Source organism: Lontra canadensis, unplaced genomic scaffold, assembly GCF_010015895.1.
Source record: "Lontra canadensis isolate GAN:19392208 unplaced genomic scaffold, GSC_riverotter_1.0 scaffold24, whole genome shotgun sequence".
NCBI lineage: Eukaryota > Metazoa > Chordata > Mammalia > Carnivora > Mustelidae > Lontra > Lontra canadensis.
The window spans coordinates 10,022,286-10,046,852 of NW_022631018.1; the positions used below are offsets into that span (position 1 = coordinate 10,022,286).

Genomic DNA, 24,567 nt, shown 5'->3' on the forward strand with positions numbered 1-24,567 from the left:
TGAGCAGGAAGAAGCTGCCAACAGCAGAGGCAAACTAGAATCGAAAATTTGCCACAGATAATCTCCAACATGAATAATCCACACTGGGTAATAGAATATTGACTATAATTACATTCATCCTACTGACCTTGTTCTAAATTATTATGGATTATTACTACGCAAGTTATTTTGTTCCACACCAGAGGTGGCTGTATTTTGCTATCAGATGACATGACCTCTAATTCAATAATGTCTGTAATGCACTGGTATCCTCAGATAAAAGCCGTCTATAATGTCTGAACAAAGGTGAATTAGTTATCCAATTCACACACGCAATTAACTCTCTTAATACCTGAGAGACCATGGAGCCCCTTCTGAATTTCCTATTAAATACTACATATGGAGGTCTTCCCTCCATCTGTAGTTATCTTGTGCTGTACTTCATAATAAACAATATTAATAGTTTATTGCCCCCGTCAAAAATCTTGCATTAGTTATCATAAAGACCTCATTCCACAAAGCAATGACTCATTTTCCTGGGAAAAATGCATTAAATTCAAATGTCATGCCTATTAGTAAAACACAACAATTCTTTATTCTCAGTAATGTAAAAATAAAAATAACACCTTTGTGAAACCTGAGAAATAATTTAATTTTTTTTCACTATTTAAAAAATACCTCTTAAGGCCAAAAGCCTATATTCATTATGTGGATTTATATTTATATGCTGTATTCAGTCATTCTAAATAAAAGACTATTTATTTAAATTCGGGTGTTAAAGGGCAAAAACAAATCAAAACATAGTACTTTTTTGCCACCTGTTCCCTCTACCATGAGCTGAAATTTCATCAATAGTTTGAAGGCAGAGCACCATGCCTCTGCTTTGTACCCATATGTGATGCCAATGGCTGTATTCGTAAAAACCCAGATCAGAATAACTAGGTAATGTCAAATGTTAAGCAAATACCCATGCATTCTAAAAAAGGAAGTAATTAATTAATTCTTCAGGGGATGCTTCTTATTTTCGTCATCTAAAATTAATGTATCCTTTTAGCAGAGAACAAGAGAACAAAATAAAATCCCTAAAATAGAACCTAGCTCTTTTAGCACACATTCACCTTAACGTGCTCATCACAGTAGCTCAATTCTAGGAGAAAGTAAGTAGTTATGTGTATCTAAGAATGTTACTGTAGTTCAAATGAAACCTCCTGTTCACCTGGGGTTGTCATTTTCCCTGACAACTCAAAGAGAGCGGAGGAAAGAGGATGGTTTCTTACATGGGCTTCGTATGTTTTATCTGCCCATGCAATGACAGAAGTAAAAAAAGGACATTATAGACACTGAGAAACTAAGGAGATGACACTCTTCGCTCCGTAAACAATTTTAAACCACAAACTAACCTTCCGCGTGCTGCAGCACGAGAAACACGGACTCCTCAGAAATGATGTACTTGTGCAGACACACCATGTTGGGCACGCAGCGGGGGATGATGGTCTTTCTGTTCCTGCTGTATTCACTGCTTTTCCTTAGACCCTGACAGAGAACAAAAAGGTCAGTTGTACCCTCAGTTGCCTTTGGAGCCTGCTGTGCTCTGTGTTTATCAACCAAACTAATCTATCCGAGTTACTCTGGGCTTCAGAGAAACCACTCATCTGCTGCTCTATGCCCCTCAGTCCCTGGAGGCTCTGCTGATGGCATCTGGCGTGAATCCAGAGAACGGAAGATGCCACAAAGCTGCCATTAAAATCAATTACGTGGGTCAGTGTTTTTATTAGAGATGCTCTCAAACTAAGTCATCAGGATGACACACAGTTATTTCTCTATGACCTTTTCTTAAGTTTTATTTTACATATATTATCTATCTCTACCTTTAAAGCAGTAGACACTGTGAGATGATTCAAATTTCTGAGACACAAAAGGTATTCCTAGATTAAACAGGCGATTTGAAAGTTTAATGTCAAAAAAGTATAAAGACTACTTTAAGTTTCTCCAAAGAAACAAGGTGTGGGTAGCGTCTGGTGTCAAAGCCTGGTTTAAAGATCCAGGGAAATGCCAGTGATAAAGTAGATGTGCAAAGAAATTCATTTCAGTATATGTCAATGTGACTTATTGCCACGCGGTTAGTAAAAGAAAAAGTATCTGAAAAATAAATATAAAACTCATCTGAATGATTATTTCTAGATGCTACGGAAATTGTTAAATTAGGATATTTTAGAATATGTACTGTCACAATCCATTTCAATTTTGAAATTACAAATCCAGGGTTTTTTCTCTCCTTGTTCATTTAGTTAGAAATTGTTATACAAAGAAATAAAATTGAATTTAGTTTGAAAAAAAAAAAAGAGAGAGAGAGAGAGAAAGAGGACCAGGGATGTAGATAACTTTCCCAAATACCTGAAACAGAGACTTACAGGCAAAATTTCAGTTCTTTAGGATATAATCATAATCAAAGGTACAGTTATGTGCAATCTTCACAAGTAATACAAAATGTATTAGAGATGTGTTTAAAGTACACACTATATATTTAAACAGCAGGGAATGAGTCTTCAACTTATTCAAACTATTACCTCCATACTCTATGACCTACAACTCTTTTTAAATGTATGCTATATTTATCAACTATGATAAAGAACAGAAAGTAAAATAAATATAGATCACCACAAATAAAACATCCAAATATAATATAACACCCAAACACCCAGGAAAAAATATTAAATATTTTTTTTCTTTCAGAAGCATAATTTAAAGATAAATGCCTAAATTCATTAAACATACAAATTCTACTTACTTTTAAAATGAATGTCTGTTCTGTCCTTGTGTCCATTACAAGTAAAACCTACACAAAAGACATGAGTAATAATTTATTCACAGTACAATGAAACATTGACTTGTAAGTTTTTGAAACTATACTTTAAGGGTTTGGGGATAAATGCTGGAACTGACTCCACCAAAATTAATTTCTGAATAGGTGTTTTGTTTTGTTTTTTAAGCCACCAAATCACAGGATTAACAGTCTTATCGAAGGTTTTATTATAGTTTCCTTTTCTAAAAATTCCATATTTTAGAAACATTTCTGTGTTTTCCTGGATTTGTTTTAAAATATATTGCTTAAGGGGCACCTGGGTGGCTCAGTCAGTTAAGCATCTGCCTTCGGCTCAGGTCATGATCTCAGGGTCCTAGGATCGAGCCCCATGTTGGCTACCTGCTCAGTGGGGCGTCTGCTTCTCCCACTCCCTCTCCCTCTGCCTCTGCCTCTGCCTCTCCCCCACTGCTTGTATGCATGCTCTCTCTCTTAAATAAATAAAATCTTTTAAAAAAATGAAATATATTGCTTAAAAGGAAAAATTATTTTACACAAAGAATTTTTCCTCGTGGAACATATATGGTTAAGAAGAAGGAAAAAAAATTTACAGACATTGCTAAAGTCTTAATTTTCTTCTTTAAATCCCTTATGTAGCAACGTGGTATAATGTGATCTCAATAACTCAAGCTCCAACTTAAGACCCCCTTTTGGTACTGCTTCTTCATCCAAGACTCATCCTAGCTCCTCTTTTTCCATCAGCAAATCCTGTCAGCTCCATGTTCAAAATGTATCCAAAATGTGAACTCACTTGCACAGCTACTACCTTGATTCAAAGATTTACCTGGATTATAACAATGGCCTCCCAACAGATTTCTCTGCTTCCTTATTTGCTGCTCTATGGTCTATTCTCCAAATAGCAGCCAGTGTTTTCTTTTAAAAACATAAGTTACATCACACCACTCCTCTCATTCAGAAAAAAAAACCCAAGTCCAAAAAATTACCTCAAGACCATGCACGATCTCACACACTGCCCCCTCAGACTACCTCTTCCCCGAACCCATCTTGATGGATAGAAGGAATGACTAGAGATAATTATTCTACCATGTTATTAATTTATTATTTTGGAGACACAATAGCAGAAGTTGGCATACTTTTTCTATAGAGATCCAGACAGTAAAGATTTTTGGCTTTGCTGGCCCACGTGGTCTCCGCTGGAGCTCTTCATCTCTGCCACGGCAGCACAAAAGTAACCACTATCTGCAATGGGCCATGTCCAGAGTATTTACATCACAAACACCTACAAACATTGTAAAGAGGGCTTTGGGGTTCCCCTCCAGAGAGCTGAGAGTCAAGGATGAAAAAAAGATGTCAAGCTTGGGAAAATGAAAGAATAGTGAGAAGATGGGGGACCAGCCTGAGAAGAAGACAGTAAATACCATGTTAGATATGATGAATTTGAAGCGATGGTGACCACCTCATCTTTGAACTTCCTTAATAAGTGTTTGACCTACACTATGTAAGTCTTCATTTAAATGCAACTGAATATTCCCACAGATGCCTTCTGAACTCACCCCTTCCTCTTGTCAAAGCCCTGTCCCCACTAGAAATAAAACCAAACCCTGTTTCTCCTCCTACAGTACTGAGTAACACCACCAACAGTGTAACACCTCCACCACCAAAAAACTCCCTCAGTCACTATGAATTTCCCCCGTCCCCTACCTTCATCACCAGTGACCAAGTCTACTAGCTAAGTATTTCTATCCTGTACTGTTTACTCACCATGTTCTATGCTTTAGCCATCAATGTTAATTCTCTCAACTACCTGATACCATAATTCTGCCCTTTCTACTCTAAAAGTAAGACATTAAAACTTCATCTGCAGAAGCTATAATGGCAGATAGTAACAGCATCTGTCATTGGTGAGAATTTCAGTGAAGTCACCTTTATAAAAGTGTTTGCGATAGCCACTGTTACTACTATGGCGATGGCTGTTACTGCTGCTTCTCCTGACATGTTCCCCTCCCCCCACCCCACCCCACCCTCAACCTCTGCCCCTTATCAAACATGTACTCATCCTTCCATATTCAGCACAAGTAACACTGATTCTCTCCATTCTTTGTTCTCCCACTGTATACAGTACCAACCCCTTCCATTTGGTTTTTTGTTCACGTGCCTATTTCCCAACCAAGTTTCAAGTTTTTCATGGGCATATTGTAGGCAGAATAATGGTCGCCAAGGATGTTCATACCTTAATCTCCAGAACCTATGAATATGTTATGTTCCTGGCAAAAAAGGACTCTGCAGATGTAATTAAGGTACAGACCTTAAAATAGATTATGTTGGATTATCTGAGTAGGCTCAATCAAATCCCATGAACCCTGAAAAGCAGAGAACTATCTCTGGCCAGAAGTGGAAACACAGAAATGATATGGCAGAAGGGGAAATCAGAGAGATTTGAAGTATGAGAGGGATACACAGTTGCTGGAGCTAAGATATAGACACCCACATGTCAGCACTGGGGATGGGCCTCTGGGACCTCATAGGAAAGCATGAGAAGTAGCAGACAGCTTCTAGAAGCAAAGACCAGTTTTGGCTGATAGCCAGTAAGGAAGAGTTCAGTCCTACAACTACAAAGAATTCAACCTACAATCTGAATGAACTTGGAAGTGGATTTTTCCCCAGACCCTCCAGTAAGGAACACAGCCCTGCCAGCACCTTGATTATAGTCCAAGGTGACCCATGTCAGACCTCTGGTCCAGAGGACTTTGACATAGAGAAAGACAAATATCATATGACTTCACTCAGATGTGTAACTTAAGAAACAAAACTGATGAACATGGGGGAAGGGAAGGAAAAGTAAAATAATACAAAAACAGAGAGGGAGGCAAACCATAAGAACTAACTATATGGAACAAACTGAGGGTTGCCAGAGGGGAGGGGTGTGAGCGGAGGAGGTAACAGGGTGACGAACATGATGTAATGAGCACTGGGTGTTATATGCAACTGATCAATCACTGAATTCTACCCCTAAAACTAATAATGCACTATATGTTAACTGACTTAAATTTTTTAAAAAATCTAAAAAAAAAAAAAAAAAACTAAAACAAAAACTTTGACATAATACATATAGTTGTTTTAAGATGCTAAGTTTGTGGTCATTTGTTATGACAGGAATAGAAAACTAATAAAGGGCAGAAACTATATTTTTTCCAACATATAACACAACCCTCTCCCATGGTAAATATTCAATAAACACATGTGAACAAATTTAGGTGTAAATGTTTAGAAGACACATGTCAATACATGAATAGAGCTTAGAAGTAAGTCAGAATTTAAACACTTATATTTGAGCATTCTCCATCAAGATAACATCTAAAAACATGAAACCATACCTCCAATGTTGTGCTTATTACTTTATATCTGGCACGATGCTGGGTTTCAAAGAATTAAATCATATAATGAGATAGGTATATATATTTTTTTTCCTTTTGTGACTGGCTTTTTTTTTTTTAAATATAGCTTACACAAGATATTAGTTTCAGGCACACAACATAGTGATTCAACAATCATAAACACTATGAAATGCTTACTACAATACATGTAGTTACCATATATCACCATAAAAAGTTATTACAATATTATTGACTATATTCTCTATGCTGTCCTTTCTATTCCTATAATTTATTTTATAACAGGAAGTCTGTATGTCTTAGTTCCCTTCAGCTATTTCGCCTATATCCCTCTCCACCCCAATCAGACCTCCTCTCTGGCAACCACAAGTTTTTATCTCTGTAATTAGGAGTCTGTTATTTTTTTGTTTGTTCATTTGTTTTGTTTTTTAGATTCCACATACAAGTGAAATCAAATGGTATTTGTCTTTCTCTATCTAATTTATTTCAATTAGCATAATAGATCCATCCATGTTGTCATGAGTGGCAAGATTTCATCCTTTTTGTGGCTGAGTAATAGTCCATTGTTTATAAGCAGCACATTTTCTTTATCCATTCATCTATAGATAGACATTAAGGTTGCCTCCATATCTTGGTTATCATAAATAATGTTGCAACAAACATACAGGGTACATGTTAATCTCTCAATGTTTCCATTTTCTTCAGCTAAATACCAAGCAATGGAATTACTGGATTGTATAGTATTTCTATTTTTAATTTTTTGAGGAACCTCCATGCTGTTTTACAGTAGATGTGCCAATTTACATGTCCACAACAGCTCATCAGTGTTCCTTTTTCTCCACATGCTCACCAACACTTCGTATTTCTTATCTTTTGGATATTAGCCATTCTAACTGGTATGAGCGAATACTTCTTGTCATTTTGATTTCTATTTTCATGATGAGAAGTGCCACTGAGCATGTTTTCTTATGTCTGTTGGCCCCCTGTACACCTTGGGGAATATGTCTATTTGGGTCCTCTCCCATTTCCTAATCAGATTTTTTTTTCCGGTGTTCAGTTGTATGAGTTCCTTATGTATTATGGATATTAACCCCTTAATCAGATATATCATTTATAAATATCTTCTTCTATTCAGTAGGCTGCCTTTTCATTTTATTCATGGTCCCCTTCTCGTGCTTGAGCTTTTTAGTTTTATGTTGTCCCATTCGTTTATTTTTACTTTGTTTCCATTGCCTGAGGAGATAGATCCAAAAAAATATTGCTAAGGCTGATGTCCAAGAATTTGCTACCTACATTTTCTTTTATGAGTTTTATGGTTTCAGGTCTCACATATAGGTCTTTAATCCATTTTTAGTTTATTTTCATGTACGGTGTAAGAAAGTGGTCCAGCTTCATTCTTTTGCGGGTAGCTGTCCAGTTTTCACAACACCATTTATTAAATAGACGTTCTTTCCCCTATTGCATATTCTTGCTTCCTTTGTCATGGATTTATGGACCATATAAGTATGAGTTTATTTCTGGGCTCTCTATTGTGTCCTATTGATCTGTTGTTCTAATGATTGTCTATTTTTGTGCCAGTACTGTACCATTTTGATTATAAGAGCTTGGAAGTATAGTTTGAAACCTGGGATTTTTATACCTCTAGTTTTGCTCTTCTTTCTCAAGATTTCTTTGATTATTTGGGGTCTTCTGGGATTCCATACACACTTTATAATTATTTGTTCTAGTTCCGTGAGATATACATATTTTCATAAGGAGTGAATTGAAACTATAGATTTCTTTGGGTAGTACGAACATTTTAACAATACTAATTCTTATAACCCATGGGCACAGTGTATCTATCTTTCCATTTATTTGTGTCATCTTCAAACTCTTTCATCAATGTCTTAGAGTTTTCAGAGTACAGGTCTTTTAGTTCTTTGGTTAAATTTACCCATAGGTATTTTACTCATTTTTATGCAACTGTAAATGAGATTGTTTTCTCAATCTCTCTTTCTGCTAGTTGTTTATTAGTGTATAAAAACACAACAGACTTCTGTCTACTGATTTTGTATCCTGCAACTTTACTAAATTCACTTATTAGTTCTAACAGTTTCTTGGTGGAGTCACTAGCATTTCCTATATGCAATATCATGTTATCTACAAATAATGATTTTTACTTCTTCTTGACCAATTTTGATGCCTTTTATTTCTTTTTCTTGTCTGATTACTGTGGCCATCTAGTAGTATGTTGAATTAAAATGGTAAGAGTGGACATAGTTGTCTTTTTTGTGCCCTTAGAGGTAAAGCTCTCAGCTTTTCACCACTGAGTACGAGGGCAGCTTTGGGTTCTTGTCATACACAACCTTTATCATGTTGAGGTACTTTTCCTCTATACCCAGTATGTTGAGAAATTTGTTTTGTTTTGTTTTGTTTTGTTTTATCATGAATGGATGCTGAATTTTGTCAAATAATTTTTGAGAAGTTGGTATATTTTTATTCACCAATTTTACAGATGAGGAAACAAAAAACTGTTAACTTGTCCCCTTTAAACCTTTTAAAACTTTAAACCCCAGCAGTCTGGCTCCAGGGTTCTTCCTCTGTAACTGTTAAGCTATATTTATGTTTGAATTTGAAAATTATACATAGCTGTAATATCAAGGGTATATAAGACAGCAAATAAAAGTGGAGGGAGAAAAGTACAAAGAAAACCAGAAAATATAAAATGGTTCAGGTGTCAGGGAAAGAGAAGACTTAAGATGACAGTTATCATCTGTCCTAAACCACGAAGAGAAGCCAGGAAGGACTGAGAATCCATTACTGCTGAAGGCAGTTAGGAAACTGTCTGTAACTTCCAGTACTGTATTATGCTGCGAACTAGTGCAATCAAAGCTAGCCTGCTCTGCATTAATAATGGGTGATAAGAAAATGGAGATAACTTATATAAATCTTTCAACAGAAAAGTATGCCAAAAGAAGGTAAAACACTAAAATGAAAGAGTTAATAGGATAATCAGGTTCCAACTATTTTCAGATAGATCAATTCTCCCCATAATTTCCCTTTGAGCTATATTCATCAACAATGTTGAACCTCCAAAGCATGGAAACACATTCAAAGAACGTGAACCTTGAGATTTAAATTAACATATCGTCTGTGCAAAAAGAGGCACTTCAGCCCTCTCTCTGAAAAAGAGGGTTCAATGAACCTCAATTGAGCCTGTGAAGAAAAGTAGTGCTCCTTAAATCTTCTTTGTTTTTTATATCAAGTTGTGACTCTTTTAAACCACTCACCAGAATGCCAGTCCTACTTAAATAAGATACATCTATATGAAATAGAAAACACTTCACCAGGTAAAAGGTACGGAAGATGTACAAAGGAAAGAATTTCTTCTTCCTAACAGAAACCTCTTAGCTGGCTTACCAGGATATACCTACATAAATTAGGAGTGATATCTCTTTGTTGATCTTACTTAGCCATGAAGCATGAAGTGGATCAGATAAAAAGGCCAAATTAAGATCGATAAACATGGCTTGGAAGTACTGCTCTATTTACATTTACTTTCTTCTCCTACCAAGTTTGTTTGCAACTAGACAACGTTCACATTGAGGCAATAAACACAAGAACATATGTGATTTTTTTTTTAAAATGTGCCCTTTGACTGTCAATTTCTCCCAAACAGGTGTTGGCTAAATGATTATAAATTGGCCTCTGGATACACCTCTTCAACTGAGCCGTACAGGGCTGGTGATAATATAATTAGACCTAAAAACATCAGGCTGGTGAATGCTTTCCATCTGTTTGGCAATAATGTTTAGTTAACAATAGTCTTTAAAAGAAGCACCTTCAACTTCAGTTCTTAAAGTTATTTATAGAGCCATTCTTAACACACCAGCACTCCTGCTAACAAGAGCTTTAGCCACTTGGAAATTATTAGCCATACGGCCGTATACAAAGAGAAACGACTGCATTTAACATCTGTATCTTTCCAAATTTACACGCTTCAACCTCATTTAAAGTCATTTCTTAATGAACAGTGCTATGGCACTGCATTAATATTATAGTTGCATGCACAAAGATCATAAGGAGCCAAACATTTTTTTAATGCCAACAGTAGGCTAGTCTGTAATGAAGCTGTCAGCATAAAGGACAAAATAATAGCTTCTTTAACCCTCAAACAGAATTTGTTCATTTGTGGACTAGAACACATCAATTTAAAAACTGCTCATGGGTTTGCTCACCTTTATAAAGACAAAAATCTAATTTGGTACTAATTTGATACAATTGTCTTTCCAATAAAAGGCTCCTAAAACCATCATTTACTTCATGATAAAACAAGTACTATAACTAAAACTGTCATGAAATAATTACCTTAGATAGCATACCTTATTGAGAGAACACAATTAATGTATTTCTCCCTTTCATTTTTCACACTCAGTTATCAGCACTCTATTAGCATATGGTCCAACAGAAAAGATTATTCCATCTTTGCCCGTAGTAATATATAGAATGACTGCCTCTAACTGGAGGGAAAAAAGCAGACAACTTATCTCTTAAGAATTAGCCTCATCTGTTCTTCAATTCTACCAGCACAATGAGACTTGCCCACTCTTCTTTCTAAAGGTGGGAGGAAAAACGCCAACTGATGATAGTCTGGGTTTTTTTCTGATGATAGAATAAGGAAGCTTGATACTTAACTAGGTACCACTTTAGGGAAGACAGGAGGGGTGGGGAAGTATATCAAAGACATCAAATGATGATTTCTTTTAAACATATGAAGGATAAATTTGGAGAAAAGGGAGAGACGCTACTATAAAGACACTATACTGTCCTTGTGGTAATGAAGAGTGAAGACTTCCCTCTAGTGAGGATTAAGTGTCACTCTTGAAACTTTTTACATTTTCTTTTTTTAACAGACAGAGAGACAGAGTGCGCGCAAGCAGGAAGAGTGGCAGGCAGAGGGAGAGAGGGAAGGCCAGCTCCCCGCCAAGCAAGGAGCTCGATGTAGGACTCGATCCCAGGACCCTGATCCTGGGATCATGACCTGAGCCGAAGGCAGCCGCTTAACCGACTGAGTCACCTAGGCATCCGTACATATTTAATTTAAATGCTGACATCCAAAGTATGTAAGTCTCTAAAAATAACTTTAGCTCCAATTCCTTTAAAAAGAAAGACTGCACGAGTAATTTGAGGGAACATCTATCTCTAATTTGATGCCAAGTACTTCATAGGACTCCAGAACAATTAATAAAGGTTTTTTTTTTTTTTTTAAAGAAGTCTACAGAGGTCGTCACATTGGATAAACCCAGCCTTTTCCTTAATGATATCACAGTACTATTCATGTTTGCTAGATATAATCTGAATGGACTTCAGTTATGCAAGCCATACTACTGGGAATTCAGACATAAATAAACATAACAGCAAAGAATGGGATCAACATAATAAAGAAGCCAGAGAAAATACAGAAGCCCAATTCTGCAAATTAGACAGCTTTTCTCGACAGAGTTTCAGATAGATAAGATTATACTCACTGTACTCTGTTAAAAAAAGAACTTAACCATTAAGTTATTCACTGAACTCATCTTGGCAGCATTACAGGAACTAATAACGTTACTCTTCTGCAGAAATGGTTTTAAGCAACAAACCCAGAGCACTAAATCTTTGCTTATCCCCCACTCTCACCAATACCATGTGATGATAATCAAGTTATTTATATTTACTGCTAAAAACCCATCTCATTTCATAATATTCAAACCGTATTTCCACTCTTACTTAATTCCACACCTTTTTCTCATGAGAGCTCATAAAATTCCAACTACCAAAAACAAGGAATAGTCCTAGGTGCACTTTAATACCAACAACTCCCCACACTGGGCCCTAACTTTCTCTTTCCTTGATACCAGAAGGCTAGCAACATTCCTTGTACCACTGTCCAGCAACTCCAAAAGCAAAAGATGTTGAACCTACAGCTTCTGTCCATCGGAAGTTGCAGTGACAAGAGCGTCAACGTGAAGAGACTGTGAAGAGACGTGTAGAAGTGTAAGGGCCTATTGAGCCAGAGCAGCTCCATCCGGTTCAACAGTGATTTTGTTGTTTATGCAGCAAAACTTAAACTGACCCTGCCTCCCGCCTCAGGGAACTTCCTTAAAAACAAGTCCCAGAAACCAGTCCCAGGTAACAAAGCCCAAATACAAGGGTGGGTCAGGCTGGGTGGAGGTATCCAATCAGTGGAGGGGGCGCATACTGTCTCCCTTGCTACCAAGGAGTGTGGGCCCCACCCTTTGGGCGCCTTTTGGGCGCCAATTCTGACCAAGGTGATAGGCTAGTTCAAATATCTATTAGGGTAAATTGTAATTCAATAGGCCACCCATGTGTGACCTAGCATGACTGTGCAGCTTTCTCTGTGTGTTACAATCTCATTGGCCGCCTGTGTGTGGCCAGGCTCAACCGCACGGCCTTTACTCTATAAAGTTAGTCTGTGAGGCTGGGAGGGGTCGCCTCTTTGTAAGAGACGGCCCTGGCCGGTCAGTTTGATTCTCGATGCTTGGTGAGAAATAAAGCTTTGCTTGACCTTCGCTTTGTATCAGTCTCGTTCCTTTCACCACGGACCCAGCGGAAGGGCTTCTCTCATGCTATGCCAGTAACCCAATCTACTCTTGATGGTTATATGCTCACAAAAGTATTTCACTGATGAGACTCCCAAAATGAAGAGTAAAATTTGACATGGATACTTACAACTTTGGTCTACAGAGTGTTTTTATTTTACTACTCTAAAGGATCTATGTTTAACAAAGCATAAAAGGTACCCCTAAGATTTAAGGAAAACAAATCCTTACGGGTCTTACCAGTGATTTAATTGTGCTAGAACTTTCAACATGGCACATTATCATGAAGTAAGTGAACAAACAAATCCAAAAAAGATTTTGCTTTGTGGACTGATGGCAAAGTCAAAAAAATCACCAACCAATCAGAACACACTGAAGTATCTTTTTGAGGCAGATTGAGTTCTTGAGGCTTCTGTATAACCTAGAAATCTCTTCAATGGTGGGAAAACCAAATCTGCTAGGATTCTATAGAGACAGTACTGAAGATTCACATTTCTCACTGTTAAAATCCAAAAGACCATAATTCAAAGTATACTTAAGTGTTTATAGGTACACATTTAACTCCTAAAAACACCTATTTCAGTTTATCTAATATCTGTCTTAACTACAGGCAAATTGGGGCAGGAAAAGGGAGAAAAGAACCACATGAGGAAATGCAAGCAACACAACTAAGCTGGTAAATAACTAATTTCTCTATAAGAAAACAACTAATTTTAGATTTCTTTAAATGCCCAGACATTTGCAAAGGTTTTAGTATGCTAATTTTTTAATTAAAAGATATTTCAGCAGTGAAAGCTCTTTCATATGCACTACTGATTCTTCATCAAACGTTAACTTTCCAACTTAACACCAGTATAGCCGGTGGCAGCCTGAAGGTTTACCATCTGCTGCTACCCAAAGTTACTGTGGCCACCTTCAGAACATATGCATCAAAGCCTGAAGATAAGAGACTGCCTAATACTGCCTAAGTCAGCATAAGGGGGATGACGAACCCAGAGGCAGGCAACAGGCAAGCTACCAGAAAATACAGAACATCATGAACCATCAGTCACCTCTTAGAATACGTACCCAAGGTCACAGGGGACTCTAGTGGCTGAACAAAAAGACAAGGGAAATACTTCTCTTAATGGGATTGACTTAAGAAAATTAAGTAAGTGTGACTTTTTCCCTTAAAAGGAGGGGTGGTGGTGGTGGGTTAGTCATATTTAAAGTCACCCATAATTCTATTCAAAATAAGCATATAATGAATAAAATGAAATATAAGAGCTAAGATGTTTTAATCAGTTTACAAATAATAATAAAGGGTTTTTTTATGCAGTCATAAAATAAGGGACTTTGTTCTGAAAGGTTTGCTTTCTAGGTACCATCATATACATATTCCAAATTTACTCAGGGAAAATGTACTTTTTGAGATGAGGTTAGTAATATCTACAAAATAGCAATTAAAAACCCTGATTTCTGGCTACCCAAAAAGGTCATGTATTTTGATTCTACTGATGAGGGAGCAGAGGGCTGGCTGAAGACAAAGCTGACACCCTGCAACCGCCCCCCAACCCCCGCCCCGCACACTCCAGGGTGGGACCTGTGTGACATTCATCCTGGAATCTCCCACCTGTCTTCATGTTCATGCCTTGCTAGAGAGGGAAAAACAACCTTAACTTGAGGAGGGCAAGGCCTCCAGCATCTTGTAGGTCCTCTTTAGCATATGAAAGTTCTCTTGAAACCTCCCATTTTCCTTACCTCCCCCAACCCCGCTGTATGTAATCAGCCGCCCCTCACAGCCCCGGTGCAGCAGCTCTTTCTGCCCACAGGTCCTGTCCCCCTGCTTGAATAAACCACCATTCTGCACCACAGACGGCTCAAGTATTCTTTCTCAGTCGTCAGCTCCGGACCTCACCCCACCGAACCTCCCTTATATTCCAAAACCCCATCAATCACTGTTTGCCACAATACTCCACACACAAACAAAATACTGTAGCATCTTTTAGAATATGAAAAACAGATAATCTCAAGAATCTGGCTATATTCAATCATGATATTGGATAACCAGCATATATTCATCTTGAAACAAATGGACCAATAGGAAGTTTTCCTGTACATTGTCTTTGCTTTCTGGAGTTTGTGGGGGTTTTTTTCCACATTTTGAATTCAGTCAGAAAAATCGATACAGAAAATATTTTTTAGAAAATAATGCCAAAAGCATCTTTTAATTCTTGGCTTTAGAATGGCAACAGATGCATCTGGTTTATAGTAATTCTAATCTTAATCCAGATTTTTAAAAATTCTTCAAAGCTTCTGTAGGGAATTAGTTATAAATTAATTTAAAACTAGGACATTATTAAGTATTTACGTACCATAAGAACTGTCATAATGAGGCCCATTTGTCCTGCCCTCTATTTAAAATGAATATGGCCCTAATATGTTGAGTGCAACTATCTGTGGTCTCCACAACCTAATACAACACTGTATTGTGGAATGCCCACCCCCACTGTCAACTCAATTTACACCTTTGTATACTTAGTAACTTCAATAATAATCATGGTGATTTTTTAAAGAATCATAGCTTGCCATTGTGATAGCTAAAAATAAATGCTACCAGAATAACTTTGTCTTGGAAGGTATGTTATGAATATATTATGAATCATAATATTAGAAAAAGAAAATAAGCACATTTTGGTGGTGCTAAAACAGATTTGCAAATACAAGTTAATTTATTCAAAATGCAAAGGCCAGTCATTCCCATATAGTTTCATTTCTTCAAGAAGAACTGAAATAGGGGTGGCAAAGCTTACTTTCTTTGGCAGACTATTGTAAGGATCAGAAAAGATTAAAAAGGATTCAAAACATGTTTCTCCATTTCCCATCCAGAAGTCACTTGGCCAAACCCCAGGATTATTCATCTTTAGCAAATAGCTAACTCTGGTCCTACCCTAAAGCAATGCAAAATATGCGTTATTCTCGAGAAAATAATCCAGGGAGTAATTACTTCAACCACAAACATAAACTCTTTTATATTCCTATCAGTTAAATGTCAATGAATATAAGTCATTCCTCAATGATGTCTCCTAACAGGAATGTGAGGTTTAGTGAACAATAAGGTTATCACAAAAGTATCTTTTACATACATATATGAAAAAAGTTTTACTTTGTATAATTTTTCAAATCCTAGGCCTAAATATCTATCACTTCAGAAAACCTGTTTCCAAAGGACAGGTGTCTTTGTAAGAAAACTGGATATAAATATAGCAAAAGGCAGAATATAAAAGATAGAAAAATTGGGTTTAAAACAGACATGTTGAAGAGCTAGGAAAAACATCCACTTAGAAGGCTCTTCTCAGATCCAAATGCTTTAAAAGCTGGATCTCTACACCTTTGTCATTCTCATTGTGATTGTCTGTTTTCTGTTTTTGTGAAGTGACTTGCCCAAGGCCACAAAGAGATTATGCAAAAGAGAGGTTAAAACTCTAAACTTCTGGGTTTTCAGGCCCAAGTTCAGCTCTTGCCATTCAATTCCATAATGAAACCATTTATTCTATTTCTCTGGTTTGAATTCTTAAGTTCACCTGGGATAATGATTCGACACTGTTAAATTTAGATGAAAATTCAATTAAAAGTACAGTCTGTTGTGTTTAGCTTTAGATCCTTCCATTTCCATTTGCTAGAAAAACCTAATACTCGAGTGCTGCTATTAACTATATCCATTCATACTCTGCTTTAGTATTTCCATTCTACTGCCAGATACGCTCTATAAATATACTCAAATCAATTTATAGGCCCTGAAAACTGCAATTAAAAAAGGAAATATGTCTACATAGTTTTTACAAAGTGTTCAGAATCGGTGCAGTATGTACAGAGAAAGTTAACAGAAGCAATCTTATAATGATAATGACACAGAGGCTACATCTTCAAGTCAATCAATACATATCCAACTAAACTGCCAAAGTCAAAGGTAGCCTGACTCCAATTCAGAAGAAAATGCCTCAAGAAAGCTTTAAATGCTATTATTTTTAAATGGGGGGGGGGGGGTGGAGGAGACAAAGGGAGAGAGAATCTTAAGCAGGCTGTGCGCCCAGCACTGAAAGAACCCAGGGTTCAATCTAAGGACCCTGAGATTATGACCTGAGCCCAAATCAAGAGTCAGATGCTTAAATGACTGAGCCACCTGAATGCCCCTTTAAATATTTTAAATGAGCTTTGTACTTCTGTAGCTGATGGAGCTGAACTTCTAGTACTGATTAAAATTTAACGGTGTTTTCATATGACACAGGAAATTTATTTACTATAAGAATACAAGGCATCCGTGTTCTGAAAAATTCCAAAATGTTTTACAGCACCTATGAAATACAAAGATACAACACTCATTCTGAAACTGACAATTTCATGGACTACAACAAAGTACCCGCCAATAATCTACAGTGTACACTGTGAGAGAAGGGAAGGGGGAGGGGAGCACAGAGAGGAGTATTTTGGTGATTTTCAGTTCAAACTATCCTCTTGCTGTGATCCTGCAGGTGTAGTATATTTTGAGGCACAGACTCATAGAGTATCTGAAATCTTAAAACACATCAATTCTTCCTTTTTTTCCCCTTTACCACTATTCAACAAGTGTTTACTACATCCTTACTGCATGGACAATGTTGTATGTAGTTGGGCATGATCAGAGAAAACAAAGGGATAAGAGAGTCCCTGCGCTCCAGCACAGGTTAACAATATATTTAAGACAAATAAGTCATAGAGACGAAAGATAACATAGAACTGAACTCTTGAGCTTAATCCAAAGGCAGAAAAGATGAGCACAGCCTTATGGAGGTAAGCTTCCACTATGTGTTGAAAAATGGACTAAATACGCACGGACAAAAGGAAGAATTCAAAGGGCTGAAGGGAAGTTAGAGAGAAAGCATGCTCTCAGAGACTCCCACAGCCATGCATATGCTGTGCCTTCAGACTGGAACACTGTTCTTTTTTTTTTTTTTTTTAAGATAGATAGATAGATAGATAGATTTACTTATTTATTTGTTTGTTTGTTTGACAGACCGAGATCGCAAGTAGGCAGAGAGGCAGACAGAGAGGGAGGAGGGAGGCAGGCTCCCTGCTGAGCAGAGAGCCCCATGTGGGGCTCGATCCCAGGACCCATGGATCATGACCTGAGTGGAAGGCAGAGGTTTAACCCACTGAGCCACCCAGGCACCCCTGGACTAGAACACTCCTCTGTGAGCTAAGCCCAACTCCTCCCTCCTGCTTTGTTCTGCTTACTGTAAGAAGCCTCCAGAGAGCCCCAAGACAGGGGGCTCTCCTGTATACTGTCACCATTCCCTTAGTGGACTTCCTTCACCCAAAGCACTTTCCATACTGGGTCGTAACTGCCAGTTTATTTATATTTCCCACCGGATTACAAACTCTTGAGAGGGTAGAGAAAAGGCATGTTTTGTTCAGCACTGTATCTCTGGTGGCTAATACCACATGTGACACAGAGCAGGAGCTCAGTAAACATTTGCTGAATAAATAAATAAATAAACAAGGAAACAGAAATGGAAAAAAAATGAAGAGATATGCTGAGGAGGCAGGCCAATTAGAATAAATGATCTCCATTTTTTTTTGAGGTAATGTGAATAGGGAGGTATCATTCATTCACTGATTTTTTTCTCAACAATTTAATATAGTGAGTATCTGTAATCTGCAAGTTACTACACTAAGGCCCAAAATACAAAATTAAATAAGATACAGTTACTAAGCTGGCGTTTGACATGTTATAGAGATTGATTCTCCAAAGACATGTATCTTGAGCACAGTATTTAGGCTATGTTTTGTCTAACAGATGTCTGTAAATACTGTGCCAAAATAAAAATGTTAACTCATTTTTTAAAAAAGAAGAAAAATTCTTGTTCATGTGAGGCATATGAAGGGCCACTGGAGGCACAGAAGTAGTATCAAAAGCTATCATACAGTATGAACAAATGCTACGACAACTAAGTTCAAGACATTAAAAAAGACACAGCAAAAGATATTTAAATTGGACAGTAGAGATAACCAAGTGAGCCTTCCAAAAGAAGACAGTAATCATGAATGAGATGAAATAAAGTGAGGAAGAAAAGCAAAAGTCACTCTAGGCAGACAGGTACGTCATGAGTGAAACAGGATGCCTTGTCTACCCTGCAAGGTCCCCAGTGCTGTAACCAGGAGAGCACATCCTGGTGGTCTGGGGGCAGGCTAGGGGGCAGTGGTGGACAATCTGACAATCAACAGAGAAAATATGGAGGGGGGGGGCGCCTGGGTGGCTCAATGGGTTAAACCTCTGTGTTTGGCTCAGGTCATGATCCCAGGGTCCCAGGGTCCCAGGGTCCTGGGATCAAGCCCAGTATCAGGCTCTCTGCTCAGCAGGGACCCTGCTTCCCTCTCTCTCTGCCTGCCTCTCTGCCTACTTGTGATCTCTGTCTGTCAAATAAACAAAATCTTAAAAAAAAAAAAAAAGAAAAAAGAGAGAGAGCAAATACAGGCTAGATCAAATCACAAAGGTCTTTGAACGCTTAGCTAGGAAGTTAAAATTTTCTCCTAAAAACTATGTGAAGGTATTAAGGTTTTTTAAGCAAGAGAGTTTTTAGTTTTAGAAAGATCATTTTTCTAAAGGATCAGTTTTATGAATTATTCTGGCAGCAGTGTTTATGATGAACTGGAAGAAAATCAGACTAGAGGCAAATGACAGTCTATCTTAAAAGGGAAATAAAGAAAATAATGTATACCTTTAAATTCACAAATAATTTGGGATGCCTAAATTTTAATTTGAAACATAGCTGAAGGAAAGATGGGTTAGATGTAAACAGCTGTACCCAGGGGGTACTGGGTCAACCTCAAATGATTACTTTAGCTGTATGTCACCCCAGGACTCTTTGTCCTTTTTTTTTTTTTTTTGAAAAAATTTGTTAACAACGTAAAAAAGTTCAACAAAGACATGCTGGTCAAAATAATGGATGCTATGAGGTGTGAGAAGGGCTATATAATGTGTTAAATGTAACACTGTTAAATATAGGTCAGCATCGGCTATACAAATGTCACTAAATAAGAGTAAAGACATTTTAAAAGATACACAATGATGACTACAAAGAAAACATGAGAGGAGACTGCAGAGGCCACTCTTAGGCAGTGTGGATAAATGGAATGCAGGAAGGACCACAGTGACCCCCTGGCTGGCCCATCAGATGACCCACCTTAAAACAGACATAGGTCCTAACTAACCATGGGCTCCTTACAACTAGGCACAGTTACCAAAAAAGGTAAGATTCCATCCGTGACCATACGTCCTCATCTTGCCCCTTTAAAAACAGCCTCTACCCACTGCCTGGCCGCAGACAGCCTCTCCTCTGCCGTCCAGCCAACTGCTCCCTTGCGGTGGACTCAATCAACTTCTATCTCCATTATTCTGCCTCAAGTGAATCCTTTCACCATCCATACCACTGGCTTCCACCTAACAGTCGCTCCACACTTGGGGCCTCCTATCCAAATGGGAGACACCCCATTTTAGGCATCACTGACATAAGAACAGATGGCACAATTTTACAACACAAAAAACATGCTAAATGTCTCTAGGTGGAAAAAGGAACAAAACACAAGCCGATTTCTGCTGCAGAAATCCAGAAATGAGAGGTACCAGCTTTTCCTGAAAACAAGACTGGGAAAAAAATCTACATCCTCTCTGCTGCTGCACACCCAGCCAGGCAGCTGCCCCACTTCCTGGCAGAAGACGAGAGGTTTATACTCTGAAATGTGGCATCAGATACTACAGGCGCTGAAAGTGGAAATACTTGCAAAATCAAGGCACTCCTTCAAGACTATTATTAAAATTACATTAAAAATTTGTTTCATAGCAAGTTGTGAAAAACTGTTTTTCTTTGAAGATTAGGAGATTCAGGCTGCTAGAAGAGGGAGTTCGAAGATGTTGATGTCATCTATTCCAGTATATTCTAACAATGCTAAAATGGGATTACACAGAATCACTAGCACTGAAAACTAAAAGCAACTTTTGACTGTTGTGCTATGAAAACACAAAGGATACAAAAAGTTCTCTAATTATTAAAAAGAAACAAATCAACACCACTAAAGGCAAATCATGAAGAAAAAGAATGAGAAGATTAAAATTTTAACATCATACATGAAGTTAAAAAGTTAATTGATGGGCAAGGGTCTTTTCCCACCCCTATCGTAACAAATTGACATATATTTACTGAATGCCTGTTATGTGCAAGCACTGTACAAGCCATGGATAAAAGCACAATAAACACACCAAATATGGCCCCCACCCTACAGGAACTTAGGTCTTAACATGGGAGAGGGGCAGATACAGACACTTCAGTAAGTACTCTGCTGGAACTGGAATGAACAACAATGTCTAATTCAGATGCGGGACCATCAGAGAAATCCTGGAGAACTACAAGGCTGGCAGAACACAGGAGTTTCCGGTAGACAGATAAAGACTCATTCTTAATTCATATGAGGCCATGAAGAATCTCAAAAATATTTCTGGGGTGGGGAAGAAAGAGAGGGAGGTCCCACTATGATGGTAAGATCTAAAAGTCAGTATAATTTAGTTCTTAATGTCTTTATGACTTCATTTGAAACCATAAGCTAATGAGGCCTAGGTGTATGTATAAACACACACAAAAAAAGACCTGGAAATATACATTAAAATGTAAAAAGGATTCTCACCAGGTGGCAGAGTTATGGGTAAACTGCATCTTCTTTATTTTAGCTTATTTATTCTTTCTTTTCTACAATGAACAATATACATAATGAGAATATTTTGTGTTGAAAAAACATGAAAAAAAAAAAACTCCTGCTTATTCAAAACAAAGGTTTACAAACCCTTAAATAAAGAAGTCTTAAAAATCACTAAGAAAACATAATCCTCTAATAAAAAAAATATGGAAAAAGGAAATGAAACAGTCATTTCATAAAAGGAGAAACACAAATAGCCAATAAATGTTTTTAAAAATTCATCCTCATTAGCAATTAAAATTGCATATTAAAATGATAATGAAATCCAAATTTTCATCCAGCAAATGCCATTTGTTAGTAAGGATGTTAGGAAATAAGTCTTCTTATATACTACTAGTAGAAGTATAATAATACAATATTTCTGGATGTTAATACACACATGGATACTCTTTGACTCATGATCTCCAACTCTGAAAAAGTATACTAAGCAAATCATAATAGGAGATAATTTACCTCTAAGAATATTCATCACAGGCAGAGAAAAATGGGAAAACAACCTGAAGAGCCAAACAATAGGGAACTGATTAAATAAATTACAGTATATGGCAGAATAGTATGAAACCATTAAAGAGGAATAATTTAGAACAACATTTCCCAACTGGATCACACAGAATTTCTGAGATTCACACTTCAAGGTGGTAATGGTGTATATTTCAATATCTAATGTTTTAATCAATAAATATAATAATAATTTCAATATTTTTGCCTTTAAGCTAATACAGTTTGAAAGCATCAAAGTGTTTATAAAATAAACCATGCATGGTGGTTAGTAAGGCTCAAATGAGATCCTGACTCAGACATTCAATTAGTTACAGCAAAACCCTATTAGTTACTATGTAGGTTTTTGACTGCCATGGTTTTAAAAAATGTTATTATTCATTTCTATTAATAAGGATACCCTGGGGGTGCCTGGGTGGCTCAGTGGGTTAAAGCCTCGGCCTTCTGCTCGGGTCATGATCTCGGGGTCCTGGGATCGAGCCCTGCATCGGGCTCTCTGCTCAGCAGGGGGCCTGCTTCCTCCTCTCTCTCTCTGCCTGCCTCTCTGCCTCCTTGTGATCTGTCAAATAAATAAATAAAAATCTTAAAAAAAAAATAATACAGATACCCTGATTTTTTTAAAAAGCAAAACCAAAGGAATAATGCACTGAAATATAAGAAGTTGATAAGGGACATAAATGTTATAATCATCACATAAAATGCAGTTCTGAATAATTAGAGATCTCTGGTTTTTTAAAGAGATGATCTTGGGGCCAAACCCTAGCTCTGCTTAGTGTCCCTAGACAAGATACTTAACCTCTCTGAGTTCAGGTTCCTTACATGTAAGAAGTTTGAGAGCATTAGTTTTCGCAGAGAGGTTAGAATAGTGTGTGGTATGGAGGTATTATATAATCCTAAGAGTTTGGTCTCTGGAAAACTAAAAGTATAAAAAGCTATAGTGATCTGAAGCACATTTGTAATGGTTAACTGGCTGTCAGAACCAGTGTGCTCACAGTCACAATTTTTTCCTATATCTTTTACAATTTTAACATCAACTATTACATGATAATTTTAGGTGAAGGCACTGTTGAAGGTCCCATAAGCTTTCGCCAAACATGGAAATTACTGTATTGATTTTTTTTCTTTTGAGTAGACTTCATATTTTATTTTTATTTATTTTTTTTAAGATTTTATTTATTTGACAGACAGAGATTACAAGTAGGCAAGAGAGGCAGGCAGGGAGAGAGAGGAGGAAGCAGGCTCTCTGTGGAGCAGAGAGCCCGACATGGGGCTTGATCCCAGGACTCTGGGATCATGACCTGAGACGAAAGCAGAGGCCTTAACCCACTGAGCCACCCAGGAGCCCCTAGACTTCATATTTTGGAAGAGTTTTAGGTTCACAACAAAATTGAGCAGAAAGTGTAGTTTCGATATACATCCTACCCCAAACAACCACAGCCTCCACTAGTATGAACATCTTGCACAAGACTGGTATTTTTGTTGAAAGTGATGAACCTACAGTGATCCATTATTTTGTTGAAAGTGATGAACCTACAGTGATCCATTATTTTGTTGAAAGTGATGAACCTACAGTGATCCATTATCATCACTCAAATCCCACAGTTTTCATTAGGGTTCACTCACGTTGTTGTACATTCTATGGTTTTTAACAAGGTATGACATGCATCCTCCATTATAATATCATCATTGCCACCCCCCAATCCTGTCTCCACTATTCATCTCTCTCCTCCCAATTGCTTGTAACCACTGATTTCTTTCTTTCTTTTTTTTTTTTTTTTAAGATTTCATTTATTTACTTGGCAGACACAGATCGCAAGTAGGCAGAGAGGCAGGCAGAGAGAGAGGGGGAAGCAGGCTCCCTGCTGAGCAGAAAGCCCGCGGGGCTTGATCCCAGGATCCTGAGATTATGACCTGAGCTGAAGGCAGAGGCTTAACCCACTGAGCCACCCAGGTGTCCCGAAACCACTGATTTCTTTACAGTCTCCATTATTTCACCTTTTCCAGAACGTCATATAGTTAAAAAAATACATGCAACCTTTTCCAATCGTCATCTTACGCTTATATGCATTTACGGTTCCTCCAAGTCTTTTCGTGACTTGATAGCTCATTTCCTGGAACGGAATAAAATTCCATCATCTAGATATAACCCAGTATATTCACTCATTCACCTACGAGACAGCATCTCAGTTGTTGCCAATTTTTGGCAATTACAAATAAAGCTACTGTAAGCATCCATGTGCAGGTTTTGGTGTGGACATCAAACTCTGAACTCATTTAAGGCAAAGGTCAGGAGGGATTTGTGGATCATATGTTGAAGCTATGTTTAGTTTTGTAAGAAACCACCAAACTGTCTTCCAAAATGGCTGTACCATTTTACAAGCCCACCAGCAATGAAAGAATTCCTGTTATTCCATATCCTTGTCAGCATTTGGTGCTGTCAGGGTTCCAATCATGGCCATTCTAATACGTATATAGTGGTATCTCATTGTGTTTAAGTTTGAATTTATCCGATGACAAATGATGTGGGGTA

At 37.5% G+C, this 24,567-nt stretch overlaps 1 protein-coding gene across 10 annotated transcripts in view; it reads right to left on the reverse strand.

The window, feature by feature from the left end:
- The window catches only part of RPS6KC1 (ribosomal protein S6 kinase C1), a 178,037-nt gene that overhangs the window by 41,480 nt on the left and 111,990 nt on the right, over window positions 1-24,567 (reverse strand). For all 10 annotated transcript variants that reach the window (XR_004383284.1, XR_004383283.1, XR_004383285.1 and 7 more), the window contains 2 exons: window positions 2,768-2,815; window positions 1,380-1,512 (listed from right to left, as the gene is read on the reverse strand). Coding sequence is in view for 7 of the 10 variants with exons in the window: in XM_032862752.1 (XP_032718643.1) it covers window positions 1,380-1,512; window positions 2,768-2,815 (181 nt within the window). In the remaining 3 variants the exon portion in view is untranslated. The remainder of the gene's footprint in view (window positions 1-1,379; window positions 1,513-2,767; window positions 2,816-24,567) is intronic.